The sequence below is a fragment of the Aotus nancymaae genome, unplaced genomic scaffold, assembly GCF_030222135.1.
Source record: "Aotus nancymaae isolate 86718 unplaced genomic scaffold, 86718_ANA_hifiasm-v0.15.2.pri h1tg000040l, whole genome shotgun sequence".
Taxonomy (NCBI): Eukaryota; Metazoa; Chordata; class Mammalia; order Primates; family Aotidae; genus Aotus; species Aotus nancymaae.
Window position 1 is genome coordinate 31074443 of NW_026988454.1, and position 20133 is coordinate 31094575.

The window sequence follows — 20133 nt, forward strand, 5'->3', positions numbered from 1 at the left end:
TTTCTGTATGAATATGTGCAGTTAGACAAAATACCATTCCACTTTCTTTTTTTTGACTTTTCTTAGCTCCCACATTGCCTTCCTCTCCCTCCTGCACCTCAAAACCAGGAAAGGTTAATTTGGGATAGATATTAAAGTATTTTGTAGAAAATTATATACTTTTCCCAGAGATCTTTCTGGTGACCCCTGACCTCTAATCACCAGGTCCCTGGCTCTGGAGACTGGGCCTTGTTTCTTCTGTCTATAAATAGTTGACCCAAGTATGACCTTCTCCCTTCCGTGTGACCGGATGCTAATACCCTTCAGGCTAATCTTTCTTTCCTTCATCTCCCTTTCTCCCCACATGCGGCTGTGCCCGAGGTCCAGCTGGTAACCTCTGCGGTTTTTACTGTGCATTTTTTTCTCAGCAGGATTATTCACCTTGTGCTTTGATTATTATCTCTGGCTCTACACACTGAAATGTCTACAGCCACTTCTGGTTTTTGTTTTTGAGACAAGTTCTCACTCTGTCACTCTCAGCCCAAGCTGGAGTGCAGTGCCGCAGTCATGACTCACTACAGCTTTGACCTCCTGGTCTCAAGCTATTCTCCTACCTCAGCTTCCTGAGTAGCTGAGACTACGGGCACATGCCACCATGCCTGGCTAATTCTGTTTATTTTTTGCCCAGGCTGGTTTCAAACTCCTGGACACAAGCAATCCTCCCACCTCAGCCTCCCAAAGTGCTGGAATTATAGGCATGAGCCACCACACCCGGCTTACAGGCACTTCTGAGTTGTGTTTGTACCTGCCCCTGAAGTTTTATGGTGCCATCTTTTGTGATTTGAAGCTTTTTCAGGAAGGGCTTACCTTTGGCAGCATGATTTTCTGTTCTTTTCTCCTCTTTACAGCTAGTGTGTTTCTAACTGTGAAGTCCAAGGCTAAAATGAAAAGGTCATTAGGGGATGTTGGATGGGACTGATCCCTAAAAAGGAATATCTTCGATTTCTTTTTAAGATTATATGAAAACTGAGCATGTGTGAGGCTGTGAGGTCTGAAGCTCAAAGCTAAGACCGATTGTATAGGAGTAATTCTAACCAACTGTTTTGTGCAAGGTCTCCGGAGTCTGGCTGCCTGGGTTCCAATCTCAGCTTCACCACTGGGTACCTGTGGGATCTTGGGCATGTCACATAGCATTCTCTTCCTCAGTGTCTTCCTTTTTAAAATGGATATTGGTCATATCCTCACAGGGATTAAATGAGTTAACTAACGTTCTTAGAACAGTGCTTGACAGAACGTAAGCACCAAGTGTTTATTACAATTCTTGTCCTGATTACTGAAGATTAGTACTGCATTACTGTGAAATGACGGGCATACCCTGGCATGCTAAGTTTCTTCCTTAAGCCATTTTTTATTTATAATACTAAGTTTTCCATAATGAAGGCATCAGAATGTAATGATGATTCAGGCCTCATTGTAGCTGTGTGATTATGCTGTCAGAGGCTTGGCACTGGGATCAAAGGCATCATTAAAGCACTTTGGATGATGGTTTTTACCTGTCAAATGTTCATAACTTAGTAAATCTGAAAATACATCACTTCCTGAGATGGGTCCTGGGTTTAGATTCTCCCAGCAATGCTCCCAGATTGTCTTTTTGTGTACAGTAGCCACTGTGGAAACTGATTAAACAAGTGTTCCTTATGCCACCATTGACATATTAAAATTTTTTATTCAGTAAAAATAGAACTAAATTATGATGGAAAATAAGTCATGTACAGATTTACTTAACACTAGGAATAAACTCATCCCAATATCCTGGTGAAGATGCCCTACTTAACACTAGGAATAAACTCATCCCAATATCCTGGTGAAGATGCCCTCCCTGTGTATGTAAAAAGATATATCCATATGCTTTGTGCAGTGACTGTATAAGGTCCAGATAGAGTATAGAGATGTCTCAATAGTGGAAATAAAGTGTTGAAAGAAATTGAGAAGAGGGAAGCTATTTTTAGTCTAGGAGACCTATGAGACTCAAACAACTTTGGATAGAAAAACCCCGTAATCTTATAATCCAGTGAAGCCTCACAAGGAAGAGCCCTAGGTTGGCATTTCAGATTCAATCCTCGGTGGCCTAGTTGTGTCTAAAACTGACAGATTCGAGAATGTCATTTCTTCAACCTATTTACAAACTAATCAGGTCCAAATATCTGTTGCTCACTGAAAACAGCATCAAGGTTAAAAAATAAAATAAAATAAAAAGGAGCAACTGTGCAACGCAAATCTAAACCATGTGTGTGATGAGACATACATGTTATTGTGAGTGTTGCAGGACCCATTAATGGCACCCACAGTAGCAAGTAAGTCTTCAAGAAGGCTTTGAAAGAGAGACGGCATATATATGAAATGCCAGAAGGAAGGGGTAAAAGGTTCAGAATTAGGACTCTGGGTATGGAGTTCGGACACCTGTGAATTGGGCATTCTGAACCATTTGTGCAATGTGCAAAGCTTATTTTTTTTCTTACCATAGCACAGTGTTGCTTTCTATTACAGATATGCCTATCTGGAAACATGTTCACTCAACAGTTTGCAGAGTTGCAGTTAAAACAAACAGCTTTTGGTTATTCAAACCTCCCTCTTTTTATTGTAAACACGGTCTTTTTCCAGTATGCTGGATAAAGTCTGGCTCTGGGCAGTAAAGGGACATAGCTGTTGCTTATTTCAGGAACTTGGGGGCAAGTGTCTTCATGCTTGTAGAAATAGGAGCCAGCTAGTACTATTTCCAGCAAAAAATTTTAGAGAAAGGAGAGATTATTATGATTTTGATTCCTTCACAGCAACATTGCATGTGTTTGGAGAATAGCCATTATACTTCATGAAAAAGGCAAAATGCTCATTTGGGGTGTTTTAGGAAGTTTGCCAAAAGGTTCCTTTGTCATTATAATCCTTCCTAAGCTGCCATCCATGGGTTTAGGTCATGGATATGAAAAGTGTAAGGGTTTTAGAGATGAAGTAGGTGTCCCCTAAGTGCTTACCAACCTGTTAATTTTTGAGATGTTAATTTTTTTCATGTAGAGCCCCCTAAAATCTTGATGCCTCTAGGTCAGTCAAGCCTAAGAGAAGATGTATTTATCAAAAACAAAAGAAAACAAAAAACCTTACTGGATTACTAGTAATATCTACTTCTGGGAAATTAATGCTTCATATTTTTTACAAAGTTATTGATGCATTAGGAATATTTTTTGCTTAGCAGTTACAAATTTTAAAAGCTTCCAAACTTGCTACTCGATCCTAAATGTACCTATATCTATATAATTTAGCTTAAAGGCTTTTGGTGTTCTGGTTGGTTATTGACAATTCTCAGTGTGGCTTTCACAGAATGAAAATGGACCGGCCTCAAACTGACCCACCACAATTGTATAATTTGACATTTGTGTTAGCTGCTTCCTTCCTGTAGGTTAGTTTCAGAACTATGCTGGAAAATTGTATGTAATTTATTTTCTTTTGTCAGAATTGGTGTCTTAGGCATTTTTGTGTCACTTAAACACCTGACGCTAGGTCATAAAGAGAAAAGGTTCAATTGGTTCAGGGATCTGCAGGCTGTGCCAGCATGGCACTGACATCTGCTCGGCTTCTGCTGAGGGTCTCAGGAAGCCTACAGTCATTGTGGAAGGTGAAGCGGAAGCAGGCACGTTCACATAGCAAGGGGGTGGGGTGAGAGGAGGTCCCAGACTTTTAAACAACCAGATCTGATGTAAACTAACTGAGGGATAATTTACTTATCACCACAAGGATGGCACTAAACCATTCATGAGGGATGCACCTCTATGATTAGTCACCTCCCACCAGGCCCCACCTCCAACATTGGGGGTTACATTTCAACATGAGATTTAGAGGAGACGAACATCCAAACTGTAGCAACTGGTTTCAGTTAAGAAATAAACCAAAAACTAAAGTTTAGTGCCTCAAACCTTCATACACTCTTCTCCTGAAAAATGTTTTATCCAACCCTCTCTCCACCTTCATGCACTTATCTATGTACTTTAGTTTCTTCTAATTGAGAAAGTGGGGTTACTTCATTATAATAGAGAAGAATGATTTTTTAAATTTACGTGTCTGTACTTTCTGAATCATTTAATGTTCAGATGAACAGGTTGCTTAGTTCTCATTAAAAGATTTTATTTGATAATGCTTTTAAGCTCACCAGTGCTTGATTCTCAAAGGGTGATGATTAGTGAAAATAAAGAGGGATTTAATAAGTCTAAGATGTCCTGACCCCAACTGTAGAAACTATATTAATAGAGCATTACAGTATTGGAAAATATCTGAGTAAATAGTCCCACCCTATTCAGTGAAGGTTATGATCATTGATACATAAACCTTTGACTTTTGAATGGCATGCTTTTGTTCGCAGCATGTTGACTTGAATGTGGGAATGGAGTATCTTAATCTCTCTGAGGTTACTGACTGATAGATAATTTTAAGTGTCAACTGGGGTCAGCTGTGGTGTCCAAACATTAGATGTTACTGTGAAGTTATTTTGTAGCTATGATTAACATTTACAATCAGTTGACTTTAAGTAAAGGGGATTATCCTGGCCAATGTGGGTGGGCCAAGTCCAATCAGGTGAAGGCCTGGGAAAGAAGAAGGAGGAGGAATTCTGCCTTAAGGCCAAGACATGGAAATCCTGCTTGAGTTTCCAGCCTGCCAGCCTGCCAGCCTGCTGCACAGATTTCACACTTACTAGTCCTCACAGTGGCAGCAGCCATTATTCTTTAAAATAAGTCTTTATATACAATATATTTCTCTCCAGAGAAACAGAACCAAAAATACTATCGGTTCTATTTCCCTGAAAGAATCTTGACTGATACACTGACCCTCAGGACGAAAATTAACAGTTTTCACCCAGAATCATGCAAATTATTTTAATTATTTTTTTAAGAGATTAAATTTAAAAAATCTTTCCTGATTTTTAAAGGTAAAAACAGGATATTAAACTTTTAGTAAAAAAATGAATGTCTTAATTTCAGGGGGTTTTAGGAGAAAGAAATGGAAAGAGTGGCAAAGTAGCAAAGGACAGCAATTCGGTTTAGATATGGTTACATGTTGAAATATGACATCAAGTGTTGGAGGTGGAGCTAGTGGGATGCAAATGGAAAGCCGAGTTATATAACCAAGACAGAACCCTCAGGCAGAGGAAAAAAGCAAGGCCGAGATAAAGCCCTTTCCTTTGCTGTTGCTGTTACCTCTGCATTTACTGACATGGCTTCATTTTGTAAGCAGCTCTGAGTTGCTGATCCCTCGTGAATGGCTTGGTATTCTTCTCATGGTGTTGAGTGGATTCTCATTCTGTTCGTTCATTTGAGAGCTGGTTGTTTAAAACAGCCTTGCATCTCTCTTGCTCCCTCTCTTGCCATGTTCCCCTTTCTCCTTCCATAAGCTTCCTGAGCCCTCAACAGAAGCAGATAGCAACACTGTGCTCCTTGTACAGTCTGCAGAACTGTGAGTCAAAATAAACCTCTTTTCTTTATAAATTATCCAGTCTTAGGTATTTATCGAAACATAAAACAGACTAACACAGACGAGATTGAGGAAAAGTCTCAAAACATTCTGAAATGAATGTTCTTCACCTGTCCAATGCTTTGCTGGGCTAAAGACTTAGTGCTATCATTATACTTAAAGCGCCCATAAAGTCATACACTGAATTGGTTTTCTGTTCTTTAGTATTGCTCTTCGTTCACAGCGTTTTAGATTTCATCTCTCAAGTCACATAGCTACAGGGATACACTTATAACAAACTGGCTCATTGAAGGAAAAGCTATCTTATTCATCTTTTTGGTTAGGTTTTCATTACATTGTGGGTGAGAATGTGTGAAGTCTGGAAGCTGCAGGTGCAGAGATCAGGGTAGTGTGGCCCTCTTCTAACCCAAACACCTGGTGGAGGTTCCGTTGTTTCTGTTATTTAGCATCAAGGCTAATAATCTCAGGGCCATCAGTTGAATAAGTAAAATAATGAAACTCAGAGTTGTTTACAAAATGAAACCATGTCAGTAAGTGCACAGGTAACAGCAACAGCAAAGCAAAGGGCTTTATCTCAGCCTTGCTTTTTCTCTCTGCGTGAGGGTTCTCTCTTGGTTATATAACTTGACTTTCCATTTGCATCAAGTCGTGGAATCTCAGGATCTAAGAAGCCTAGAGATAAAAAAATTCCAACCTGTAAACAGTGCATTAATCCAGCATCATCATCCCAGATCAGTGTCTGTGCACACTGTCTTCAATGGCAAGAAAGAGAACTTTTTACATTCTGGTAACTTCCAGTCACTGGTCCCAGTTTTCTCTTCCAGAACTAAATTTACACTTCCACTAAAAGTGTAAATTCTTCCATATGTTAACCTTTAATTCCATTATTTTATTTCTCTGGAGTCTTGTCTTATTTTCTCCTATGTTATGGCCTAGAATATTTATGCTAAGTCCTAGGTCACTCTGTTCTGAATGTGTTCTCATTTATCATCCTATTTCAAATATCTTGCGGAACCGTGTGGCATAAGGACCAGAAAACAGAGGACGCTTGTCCTCGTATTCAGCACGCTGGTGTCTGCTGACTCCGCTGTGACACTGTTAGGGTTTTTACTTCCTCGCCGCGCTGTTGATGTTGAGTGAGCTTGTTGTCCAAGTGCTCTCCTTGTTTCTGGTGCAGCTTGGGTAGGTCTGCATGTTGTATCTGTCCAATTGAACTTTTTTTAAACATGAAAAGAGATGTTTATTCCTACTTAATTAATAAGCATATAGCCTATTCAGTAGGAATAAACTGAATTAATAGGCTGTATCCTGTTTAAGTATAGCTGATTATTGCATTCTTTGAGATCATTTTGGACCTGAATCTATCCATGTCCAAGCTTTCTTTTATCTATGGATATAAAGTGCTTGTTCTCATATAAATCTTTAACTACCTTTCTTTCCATTGCCCACTTCTCTTTCTTTTGCCTGGACTATTGCAGGAGCTTGGTATTCATGTTCAAGGCTATGGATAAGTTATTCACACTGCCTGCAGAGGAGTGTCTGTTAAAAACACAAACATAGCCAGAAGCGGTGGCTCATGCCTGTAATCCCAGCACTTTGGGAGGCCAAGGTGGGTTGATCACCTGAGGTCGGGAGTTCAAGACCAGCCTGACCAACATGAAGAAACTCCATCTCTACTAAAAATACAAAATTAGCCCGGCATGGTGGTACATGCCTGTAATCCCAGCTACTGGGGAGGCTGAGGCAGGAGAATCGCTTGAATTGGAAGGCAGAGCTTGCAGTGAGCCTAGATCTAGCCATTGCACTCTAGCCTGGGCAACAAGAGTGAAACTCCGACTCAAAACAAAAACCACAAGCATGATTGATTCTCATATTCCTGTTTTTACCCGCTATCCCTATGGCTACCACTTGATCCCTGTTTTCCACTTGGACAAAGTAGGTACATAACTAGTCTCTGTCCTGTCTCTCTCCTTCTCACTGCAAGTTCATCCTGGCCTGTCTGGATCACACATTTAGCTGTCAGTAACCTTCAGTGGCTCCCCATTGCCTCTGTTTGGTGGAAGAACATGATGCCTTTGGCTCTGTATCCTCTCTGAGGGCATGCCCCAAAGCACCCCATCTGTCATCCTTGACATGATTTTACCACTCCTGAAGTAAAGCAAGTCAAGGAACCACAGTTTCATTTTTTTATCTTTCAAATGGTGTGACTCAACAACAAAACTAAATTAAACACTAAATTAAACTGCACACAGACCCTCAGTGAATTAAGTAACTTACAGAAACACAGTCCAGGCATCTGTGTGAATCTTCTGTTGAACCCAGGGACTGATTTCTTTGCCTCATTTGGAATGTATAAATTGGATTTGTAACCTAATTATCTGAGAGGAGAGGGCAGTCTGCACATTTTAACTTTTGTCAGGTAATTCAGAAGTTCATGTAGTGCACATCAATAAAGTATTGTCAATGAGAATAATGAATAAGAGAGCTCAGAGGCGTTCTAATATGTGCTACTGGGTTAAGGTTAATGTGGCATTTCATAATATTTGCAACTTACCTAGTGACACCTAACGTTTAGGAAAGGGTTTTCAGGAAAGCTTAGTATCCACACCTTACATTTGTATAAATGAACCCCCAGAGTTTGAAATTTGTTTATGATAGTACAGACGTGGGAAAATGGACTCTGTAGGCACCATGAAGTGTTTTGCAGTGAAGATTTATAGAAATGTTATAAAAGGCACCACAGGGACCTGGTACTTCCTGGCTGATGGCATCACCAACTACTAGGGCTGTATTTACTGTTTTTCTTACACGCCTGTTAACAAAAAGTAGTCAAATAAAGAAGATCAAAGCAAAGCTGCCTTTTCCTTTCAAAGGGTTGATATTTCGTTGTGCAGTATTTCTTTTTCTAGCCTGTTGGACGCTATGCATGATGCTGCAAGATGGAAGAATGTTGTGCCTTTATCACCACAAGAAGCATCAGTAAGTGGCATAATTGTAGGAAACTCTGAGGCCACCCTTTAACTTCAAGGATAGCGTGGCAAAGAACCAGCTGGGACCCTTTTTCCTTAGTGGTTGTTTGATTCCATGTCAACCTGTGCTGACTTTGTCATTTTCAAAACCATGCAAGGTTTTTAAGTTGCATAAAAATATTGTTAAAACGCCTGTTATAAGTAAACTGCAGTTAATCTTGGGGAGATGTATTAAATACTTAAAAGATTACTGAAGTCTGGTAGTTTTGAAGAATTAACCATCACCTTGAATGCAGAAACATGGAAAGTAATATTGGCACTTCTGGACCTGATGAGAAGTAAAAACTTATGTATACATGGAATTTGTAATTTACTGGTGACAGGCCATTCAATCCAGCAGTAATAATTTCTGTTTTCAGCTGCAGCCCTTGAATAGTACAAATTAGGGTCTTTTTCTTTCATTAATGTTTTTTAAAGCTCACTGGGCTTTTAGAAAGGGAAATTTTAGGTATGTTTCTTACTGGTTAAGCAGATTTCTTGGATTCATTAATGGAGTGTGCTGTTTTCCAACTTTATGGTCACACAAACCTAGGAAGCATAAATGTGAACAGAAAGCTGACTCTGTGTGTGCATATGTGTATGCATGTGACTACATGTTAGTCTTTTATATAACATTGTGGCAGCCAAGCCCAAGTCATGAGCTTCCTTCCCCCAAGATCAGCAAGTTTGACTCTGCTTCATATTCATCCAGCTCACAGGTTGGACCCAGGCCAGAGATGCCAAACAGCCAGGGTAGGAGGACAAAGACGTAAATTTATTGTGGACTAAGCGGGTGAGGACAGCAGTTGCTTAGGGGCCTGTTGCACTGTTTTAGTCATAGTAGCTGAGTGATAATGTTTTTATCCATAAAAGTGAATACATTTTAAAATTACACCACAGAATATTTTTATACAATATAAAGCCAATCTAGTGGTAAAAACTACCCTTTTGCACTAGGCAGTGCCTCACTTCTCTCAAATTTGTACAGAGTCTCTATTAATATAACATTTATCATTTCAACAATTTAAACAAAGTAATTGCAAAACCTTACTGTCTATTGGAGGGCTGCATGCCCATTTCCCATTGGGACTGATTTAAGCCTCTATATCTGCATATTACATGCAAGGATAGTTGTGCCACATCTAATTGAAAATGCTCCTTATTGCTGGAGAAGAGTTCAGGAGGCCAAAGTAGGTGGATCACCTGAGGTCAGGAGTTTGAGACCAGCCTGGCCAACATGGTGAAACCCCGTCTCTACTAAAAATACAAAAAAAATTAGCCAGGTATGGTGGCCGGATGCCTATAATCCCAGCTTCTCAGGAGGCTGAGGCAGAGAATTGCTTGAACCCTGGAGGTGGAGGTTACAGTGAGCTAAGATCACACCACTGCACTCCAGTCTGGGCAAAGAGAGCGAAACTCCTTTGGGGGATATTTAAATTTAAGGTCTTACCATCTCCCTTTCCATATTTACCTTTGTTTTGGATCAAAATGTAATAGGGAATTGGGAGAAGATGGTACTTGCATCCCTATAGGGATCGAGCCACAGTATTCCTGGAATTGCCCAAGAGCTAACCCCTATGTCCATTAAAGATTGGGTGTGAACATTTAAGAAACTAATCTCAAATGAATTTATGTCTTAAGTGAAAAATGTGTCCTTTATAAGGGGAGGAAAACATCCTTTATTATTATTATTTGATCTTGTTGCTGTTTGCTTTTCTGTGACAGTGACACAGCTAGTTGATGTTGGAGTCAGGATTTACAAGACAGCAGGATGATATCATCTTGACTCGGTGGAGATGATCTATTGGTTATCAGAGCGGCAGCTAGCTTTATTTGGAAGCTGTAAGCTTTGTTTGGGTGACAAACATTTCTAAATGAAATTAGTCATTTGCTTAAGACATAGATTTTCATTTTCTTTACCAAAAGGCAGTTTCAACTATGCTCATTTTGTATGTGGGGTTTTTGTTATTATTTTGCTTTTTGTTTTATTATACTTTTGCTATTGCAAATACTGACCTGATTGTCTTGAAGTAGAGGAAACAAGCTAATGTGGATTCAAAAATATTTTCATTTCCCAAATAGTATGATATCGCTATATGTTACACCTATGTTTATTGATCATCTGATTAAAGAAAAATAATAGGAAATAACAAAATTATGTCTCATTCAAGAATAAAAGTTTACAAACAGAAAATTAGGGAAGTATGTTACATTTATAATTTGCATCCATTTTTTTTTTTATTTCTTAAACAATAAGATCTTGAATATTGGAGGTACGCCCCCTCCCTTTCCTTTCATCTCCACCGAAGTTGGAGAGAGATTTAGGACTCTGAAACATCTGGGTCAAACATCTGTCATCAGGAGAAGCACTGGACTAGGAAGAAGATGGTCTAAATTTTAACTGTAGACTTGGTGCCAACTAACATTTGACCTAGGCAAGGAATTTCACTTCATGAGCTTTGGCTTCCTGGCATGTAAAATGATGCTGACTCACTTGCTTTCTCAGGCCCATTCAGCTCTAAGGCTCCATTCTATTTTATTCCAAAGACCCATTGCACAGATTGACACAATTTTAAATAAACTCTAAAACTGAAGTTTCCTGCATTTCTTCAAGCCAGAGATCTAAATACATGTGAACTTAATTAAATCCACCAGCCTGTGGAGGAAAAGAGTTCTGAAGACTCATTTATTTTTTTCAGCATGTGTTTGCTCACCATTTAGTACATCCCCCAGCACCAGGCTGGACAATAAGAGTAAACACAAAGAAGTACTTCCTGATGGAGTTGATAGTTGAACCAGAAACACCTTGAAAATAATTACAAAGCAAAAAATACTAGTTACATCAAATATTGTAAAGTATAATAATAGTTGGTATTAAGTACTTCAGGTTGCTAGCACTACACTCATTTAATCCTCACTCTAATCCCATAAGGTAAGTGATAGTCATCACCCCAATTTTACAGAGAAGACTGAGGCACCAAGAGAGTTAAGTGAATTGTCCAGTTACTCTTCCATGCAAGAGATTTAGAGAGGATATTTTCCTTGCCTTAAACTCCCTTGGATCCTCTCTTGGATAAGGAGGGTTGAGTATTGAGAAAAAAGTAAGGGAGTCATTCGGGAATGGGAGTTGCTTTTGACTTGCTAAGCAGACTTGATTTTTATTAAAACGCAAAAGCAAAATTTTCTTAACTTGGCAGTTGATAATGTTTTACTGTCATTTACTGTAAATTTTTGCATACAGCATACATTTTAAGCAGTCTAGAAGTGGAAAGTCTTGTCTTATTTCAGGAGAAAACAATAGTCACATGATTCTGTGCTTTGGAGAAAAGATCCAAAAAAGAACTAAAATTGGGTCAAGTGTTGAGCATTGCTCAGCACTGCTGGTCCTGACTGCCCAGAGTGGTGGGGATTGGGGGTGGGGGGTGTGCTGGGTGTAATAGAGGCAGGTTTTTCTCCTTTGGAGAATTCCCGAGCATAGGTTCTGCCCTTTAAACTTGACTTGCAGTGGAGACACTCCACATTGTGATGTCTGTGGTGGGAGCTGGCATAGTTCTCCCCTTGCCTGTCTTCACCGGAGGGTTTCAGGGACATGGCACTGGTGACCCTCGTGACTGATGCTGCCAACCCTGTTTTTATACATGCTCTGGGGTGGTAAGAATGTCAAGAAAGTAAAGTGAGCTGCTCTGCGGGTACCAACCATGCCTTCATTCATCCAGGGGCTTGCAAACATTGTTAAGATAGACAACCTGGCCCAGAAAAGAAGAAAAAGCCTTCCTTCCTCAGGCCCCTCTCTCCATACTGAGGAGTCTACTGCTGCTTTTGCAAGCAAAACTCTTTCTCCTCCCATCCTGCTGCTCTGCCACTGAGAGGAAGAGGGAGCTGCCCAGCGTCCTCGTGCTGTAACCCTCTGCTGATGAGTTCCCAGAACCCAGCATCCTGCAAGCTGCCGCTTCTCGGCTGGGGAGATGGAGCCGCTCCCGGCCCTCCTTGATTAGGATATGTCAGGGTTGTCAGGGCAACTGTTAACAGCAGCGGCAGCGTATCATATTTTCCCCTCTCTGCTGTGGGCTGAATATTTTACTGTGCGGTAGCAGGAAGAAGATTGGAAAAAGGTGCTGCAACAGGAAGGAGAAGCTGGGATCTGATTGAACAGGTTAGGCAGTAGTGGGAGGCATCTGACCCTGTGTGTCTTTAGTAGGACTTGGACTTTTCTGGAAGCAGTGTGTGTGTGTGTGTGTGCGCGCGCGTGTGCATGCATGTGCCCGAGCAATCACCAGCGCATGTGCCTGTCGGGGAGTCAGTGGGAGGGGGCTGGTAGGGGAGGTGGGAGAGCTGCTGCTAGGTGAGGGGAACTGCAGGGCCTCAGTTGCCAAGAGGCTGGTGGTATCTGTCAGCTGTTTGCAAACTGTTTACCCATAGGGGATCTATTACAAGTGCTCAAATGAACAGGCAGCTTAGGAACTAGCAGCTTCCTGGGAGCTGCAATTACATAAGCATATATTTTCAATATAATAATAATTTTAAAAAAAAGTAGCAGCGGTATGCCTGGATCAGCTACAGCTCTCCGACAAGAGAGACTGAAGAAGACCAATGCAAGGCCAATTCCCCTTGGTTTATTCACCATTAATGAGGAAGATGAACAGCAAAAGAATGGAAATTCCAGAAGACCAAAAGGTATGCATTAGCTCCACCCTTTGATTGGAGCCAGATTCAGCCCTTGTTCCCTACACTGCCTACTGCACGTTTTATAAACTGTGCTCGTCGTGCATGCTCCGGGGAGTGCTTGTGACCTCCTAGCACAGTTTGCCGGTAGTGTTTACACCCTCTCTAGGGCTGTGTATGCATGAAATTGGAAACAGTTTTTGTAGATTTAGTGTATTTCAGATCAGTTGCCTTTTTTGACTTAAGCTCCTTTCTTGACCTAGAGATCTTTAATTTTCTTGTGCTCACTTAAACAGTGACCAGTCACTCTAGAGGAGGAAACACTGTGTTTCCAAGGTTTAAATGAACATCTTCCCACCTACCTTAGGTGCCTCAGATAATTTTTGCTTACTTTAATTAAGTGAGTTTCTGCTTTAAAGGGATGAGTTAAAGTGACCCAAGAATGCAACCTTTCCTAGGCAGAAGATCAAAATGTCACTTCCCTTTCTATACTAAAATGCCAAGAGTGAAAAGGAGCACAGTGAACATTGAGGGCGAATGTAGAGGGTGAAGCTAGGGAGCAGGGAGGAGATCATGAGGTTGTATAACTTCTGATGATAACTTTGTCACTGAATGTGTGTATGGCAGTTGAAACTCACAGGGTACAGAAAAGGGAAGTCTGACTCTTGTGTTGTTCTTTCATGGCGATGAAAGGTGCAGCAGCTTGCCGGCTTCTTGAGGGCCTGTGTACTGCATCATTGTCAGCATTGTCTCATAGCTGCCCTCCCAGGGCTGTAATTATCAGCCAGAGACGGCAACATCAGGCATTTTTGAAAAAGGGGCTTTACAGCTTGCATTTTACGTTTTCCAGCATCCTAAGTCTTGCTACCCCTTCCCCCAAATATAGAAGCTGTTCTTAAACAAATACGTTATGAGTTTTCTTGCTTTTATGTGCTGATTAAATTTTAGCTTGCACTCAAATTATTCTGTCACTGAGATATCAAATTTTCTTCTGTGGTGCAGAGAGGTAGCATGACAAAGTAGAAAGCAAATATTTAAGCAATGATAGAGCGAAGAGTGCTTAAATAGAATCCGGTGTCTGAGGACTCCTGGTTTTCTTTTTCCTGGTTCTTGAATGAATCTTACTTTGCTTTTCTTAAATAAAATTGAAACTGTCTATGTTAAATTCAAAAGCATATTTTTGTGAAATTGTACACAGGGAAGTCCTAATAAGTAGAATCTTACTACTGTAGTTGATTTTTATTTACCATCAGACCTGGCTTCTGTCTGAGAACCAAATGACCTCAGAAATCAAATGATGCTATGACTGGAAGGTGACTTAGTGTGATTCTTTTATTTGCCTGTGAATTCGATCGTTGAACCGGAGTATGTTGCTCTCGATGAAAACTCAGTACTTTAAATTTTTAGCAGCAAATCATTTTGCCTCTGAGCAGTTGGTAACTTTTAGAATTAGCGTGGATTTGTTGAATTGTTCCCATGGGGTATTTTTGGAAACATTCTCGATTTGTGGTACTTTTCCTTGGGTGTCTTGAACAGTAACTTAGGATAGCCATCCATTTTGTTCTTAATAATATTCTGGAATTCCTCTTCCTGTCGCCTGTTGTGTTTGTTCAGTTGTCTTTTAGTATTTTTTAAAAAGAAAGAGAAAGGGGAGGAAAGAAAATGCTTCTAAAAATCGACTTATATTTGGCAATTAATGCAGCTTCTTGCTTAAGAGAGACTTAATGAGGGAGTTTCTGACCCCCAACCATTTTTCTTTCTATCCCTGCCCACAGTGGTGGGGAGGGTAAGGGTTGGTATTGGAGAAGGACTGGGAGAAAAAAAATCCTGTGCTGATAAGGATGTTCAAACTTTCTGTGGATCACCAATTGTCTCTAATTTATGACACATTCAGTAAAATAAGCAGATAACCCTGGGTATCTTTAATTATGCTCAATGAATAAAACTATTGGCTTTGACTGAAATTTTCATTGGGTCTATCTTAACAATAGGAATATTCCCTTTGTAGTCCAGCTTTGTTCCATGGAAAAATGATGGAAATGTTCCGTATCTGCATTGTCCAATAAAATAGCCATTAGCCACAGCTGCAGAGCTTCAAATATAGCTAGTGCAACTAAAAAACGAAATTTTAGTTACATAGCCACATGTGACTACTTTATTGGACAACACAGTCTAGTCTGTAGAGCTGTTACGTTCTGAATTTGTGTCTTCTCTGGTTTGTTCGTCCTTACTGCTTCCTGGTGTCGGATATGGTTGGGTCCTGAAATGAATGTGGTTATTAAGAACATCAGGGAGCAAACAGCCTCTTTACTGCATGAGAACACAGAAACCTGGATGTTTTTCATTTTTTCTTTTCCACTTAAATGTTATTGCACTGTTCTGAATGTTATTATTACCAGTCACTAGTTGCCTGCATCATCCATTACACCTTTTAATGGATTCTTTATTTTATTTTTTTCTTTCTCTCTTTTTTTTTTTTAGGGACAGGGTCTTCCCCTGTTGCCCAAGCTGGAGTGCAATGGCATGATCATAGTTCACTGCAGCCTCCAACTCCTGGGCTCAAGTGATCCTTCTGCCTCAACCTCCTTAATAGCTGGAATTACAGGCACATGCCACCACACCCAACTAATTTTTTAAAAAATTTTTTTGTAGAGATGGGATCTTGCTGTGTTACCCAGGTGGTCTTGAACTCCTGGCTTCAACTGATCCTCCCACCTTGGCATCCCAAAGGGCTGGTATTACAGGCATGAGGGATTACAGATGTGCCTGGCCATCTCTTATTTTCTAAATTATTATTTCCAAAGCATCATAGCAAGATGACATACAGGTTATCTTTTGTGTGTGACTATGAAAACACATAGTCAGAAACTTTACTTTTCCCACCCCATGGCCTAATCTGCCAACCATACTCAAACCTGGTATCCAAACCTGGTTTTCATGCTTGGTATCTTTTTTCTACCAGTAATGAAGTTTACCATCTAAATTTTATGAGTTGAATGTTTCTGTGTAGGATTATCCTGGCTAATGATGAGTACCATCTTTTCAGGTACCATACTGTTGGGTAAACATCAATGAACTCAGTAAGAGTTAACGTGGAGATTACCATCTGGGCTTCTATGGTGGCTTCATAGTTATTGGTGGGGTGACAATAGTTTGTTTAGATGATAGACTAGATAATTCCTAAAGGAGTGATTACTCTTCCATGTAATCAATAGGAGTGCAATGTTTTACATACCTTACTATTATTACCATAGTAATTAAATAGTCACTTGGAGCGAGCTGGGCTTATGCTGATGCTCTTATACCTCAGAACCTCAAGCCTCCTTGTAATGCTGACTTCAGGACTGGCTTCGGAGAGACTGTTTAGGTGCTGCAGTAATGAAATGCCCTTGGACAGGTTTCAAGGCAAACCTGCCTCATGGTGAATTTTGCTGAGCACAGTGATTATTAAGTAATAAGGCATTTTCTTCCTAAACAAGCATTTGTTAAATGCTCACTCTGTAGCAGATTACTCTGCTAGGGTTTTGTGGAAGCAATGCAAAGATAATTGACATGGTTTCTGCTCACAGTGGAGGAAGAAAAATATGTACAAATAATGCAAGAGTATAAATTGAAATCAGGAAAGGGAGAGGATGAGAGTGGTGGAAATGTTAAATATATGCCAACCGTGAAGCCATTAGCCTGAAGATTTTAATCTGAAACAGAGAGTTTAAGGGATGTAGATTCCTATCCCATCTCAAATGTCTGGCTGAGGTTGGAAGCTCACACAGACTTTAAAGGCAGGAGCGTAGAATAATGGGCAAAGCTTCTTTTGAATGCCGTTACAGAAGCTAGACATCCACACAATGTTTTCCTGCAGATAGACACTTCTAGAGGCTTCATGACTATTACACAATACATTTTACAACTTCTGTTTTATTATGGCCTCCTGACCCATTCTGTGCACTGCCTAAAGCAGTCATCTCATTGACTTTATACTCCTGTCTTGTTTTATATAAAATCTGATTGATATCCAGCTCGAACACTAAATTTACTCATGACACTTGACTCTAAATGACTTTTACTTGCTTTTATCAAAAGTATCATCTTCCTCAAAAGATGAAACACTCATCACTCTCTAGGTGGATCATGGTCTTCCTTCTTGCAGCCTTTCCTCTTTCCAACCCATCCTCCATAGCATGCTACTATGACATCTTTCCAATGGGCATATCTGCCCATTGGAAATAAACTTCCCAGGGGTATTGCTTCCACTGAAACAGAGGTCTTGACTAGGAGTCTTGGAGCCATATTTAGTCTATAGCTATGTTTATTTGTCCCCTGCAGGTGTTTACAAGCCAACATTTAGAAACTGATTTTTTCATAATCTGGATTTCAGCTTCCCTTGAAAAATTGGAAGACACAGCCACCCTTGTCCTCTTTCTTCACAGTAGTCATCAGCTGGAGCTAAGTAGCAGTTGTCACATGCCATAGATGGGTCATGCATGCTCCAGTGCCCCTCTTCTAGCATATGCATTACATGGCCTGCCTCAGTTATCTACATTACTGTAGTCATTGCTTTTGTGACCCCTGACCTAAGGAATAGGCCAAGCCCCTTAGCATGGCACCTAGACTACCTACCGGCTGGTCCCTTTTTCCCTCTCCATCCTCCTTCCTGCCACTCTTCGCACTTTGTGCTCCAGCAGCACCAAAGTACTTGCATTTGCCTGCTCCGTCATGCTCTTGCATACCTCTGTGTCCTACTCATGCTCATCTCTCCATTTTCCTCGCCTTTCTTCCTCATTTGGGTAACTCTGACTTACTCTGTAGATTCAGGTCACATGGCATCTTCTCCAGACTCACCTTGGGTACCATCTCCAGAAAACTTCCTCTCTTGCTCCCAGCCTCCTCATTCCTGGCACAAAGGGCAGCCCTCACTGTGCTCCTTTGGCACTGTAAGTCCTGTACTTACTTCAGTCCTGATGCTTACTTCAGTGTAATGAAATCATCCATGAACACTTCCATGCCCTTCTTGACCTGTAAGCTTTGTAAAGGCCAGGACTCGCTCCTCTTTATATCCTGTACCTTCCAGAGTACGTGGAACATTATGAAACAAAGGTAAACTTAACACCTAAAATAACTTTCACAGGCTCTGAAGGTCTTCATAATATAGAAATTCTAACAAATGTTGATAGCATTAGAATTGTCTTTTCAAGGTAACTACTTTGAAAGAGACAATTCTGTGTTTGATATGTCAATCATATTGCTCTCTACCAAACTGCGTTTGTCTAATGGTATACCAGAGATTCTCTTTTTCTTCTTCTTTTTTTTTTTCTTGAGGCGATGTCTTGCTCTGTCTTCCAGGCTGAAGTGCAGTGGTATGATCGTGGCTCGTTACAGCTTTGAAGTCCTGAGCTCTAGTGATCCTCCCTCCTCAGCCTTCTAAGTCGCTTGCAACTAAAGGTGCACACCACCATATTTGGCTGGTTTTTTTTTTTCTTTTAATTTGTAGGGGCTGGGTCTTGATTTGTTGCCTAGGCTGGTCTCCAACTCCTGGGCTTAAGTGATCCCCACACTTTGACCTCCCAAAGTGCTGTGATTACATGAGTGAGCCACTGAGCTTAGCCCTATTTTGTTGTTTTCTGTCTTGCTATTCATTTTTCTTTGGTGGAAAAACGAAGGTATATAGTTAGAAGGTGCTATTAATTGACCACTTTGTTAATATCAAGGTTAATAATGCTTTCTGTCCCTTTTGTTAGTTAATCATAGATTAAATTGTAAAGAAATACAACTTCTCCTTGAAATCAAGACACAGTGGTTCTGAGAAACTGTACCCCCACCCCCATTTTGTTAAAATGTATATTTATGGAGCCTGCAGTGACTTCTCCTCTTTTGGCCTTTCCACTGTAAAGGTAGAATTTCTGCCAGTTAAGGTTTCCAAATGAAATATAATCTAATGTTTACCATTTATATTTCTATTGGATAGGTGATGATCTAGCGACTGTAATGTCCTTTTCTGAGTCATCAGTCTTTTTGTTTTCCAAGAAGAGTCTTAGAACAGGAAATGTGAATGTCTCTATAGAGTCATTCTCATACATGTCCTTATTTCTTCTTTTGTTCTATAAGGCTTGCACCATTTCTTTTCCCAGTGTCTTTATGTGTGCCATTTTAAGGCTAGGTAAATGGTTTCAGCTGTTAAATTTAACAGCTAGGGAGGCAAAAATATGTTTTAGAACAACAGTGTCAAAGATCCTTATTATGAGGAGGAAATCTTGAGGTCAAATTGATTGGCATAACTTTTATTTGCTAAAGAGACCTTAAATATAATATTTTATTCAAAATATATAAAAATAATAGGGGATGGGGCAAGGATCACATCCTCTAATGTATGTCTTGTACTCATTGGATTCTCTGTAACTATTTGAGTAAATGAATACAACTGTTCCCCAGGCATTCTGTGTTATATAAGTAGAAATTACCATATGTGTCACTGTGTACAAGAGGAACATGATTTAACCTGTGTATAACCAAAGTTTTTGTATAGTGAGGTACAATATAAAATGTAATTTACTTGCTACATAAAACTAAAAGACTTAAAAATTCTGTGCCTGTTTCCAGAGCTAGAACTGATGGAGCTAAAAAAGCTGACTCCTCCAATCACAGGAACCAAACACAATTAAGTATTTGCTTAGAGTCTCGCAGCTGATAACTCTTAGATATTATTTATTAGAAGATTGTAGTCTGAGTTTGAATTGAATATCCATTTCCATTAACGTCTATGTGTCTCCAATAGCAACTTTAATTTGTTGTTACAGAAATTCTCCAAGTGGCTCCAGGCACCTTGACCATGTTTTTCCCTTAGTAGAAGCTTAACAGCAATTGGCCAGGCATGGTGGCTCACGCCTGTAATCCCAGCGCTTTGGGAGGCCAAGGCAGGTGGATTACCTGAGGCAAGAGTTCAAGACCAGCCTGGCCAACATAGAGAAACCCTTTC

General features: G+C 40.2%; 1 protein-coding gene across 10 annotated transcripts in view; it reads left to right on the forward strand.

Annotated features, from left to right (window-relative positions):
- Window positions 1-20133, forward strand: part of MAP7 (microtubule associated protein 7) — a 198332-nt gene that overhangs the window by 7369 nt on the left and 170830 nt on the right. For 3 of the 10 annotated variants that reach the window (XM_012474403.2, XM_012474406.2, XM_012474411.2), the window contains exon 1: window positions 12831-13175. The exons of 3 other annotated variants lie outside the window; for them this stretch is intronic. In XM_012474403.2, the coding sequence (XP_012329826.2) occupies window positions 13043-13175 (133 nt within the window). In that variant the 5' untranslated portion in view covers window positions 12831-13042. Of the gene's footprint in view, window positions 1-12454; window positions 12655-12829; window positions 13176-20133 lie in introns of those variants that run through there. 4 more of the 10 variants (XM_012474407.2, XM_012474412.2, XM_012474402.2 and 1 more) reach the window with 3 other exon arrangements.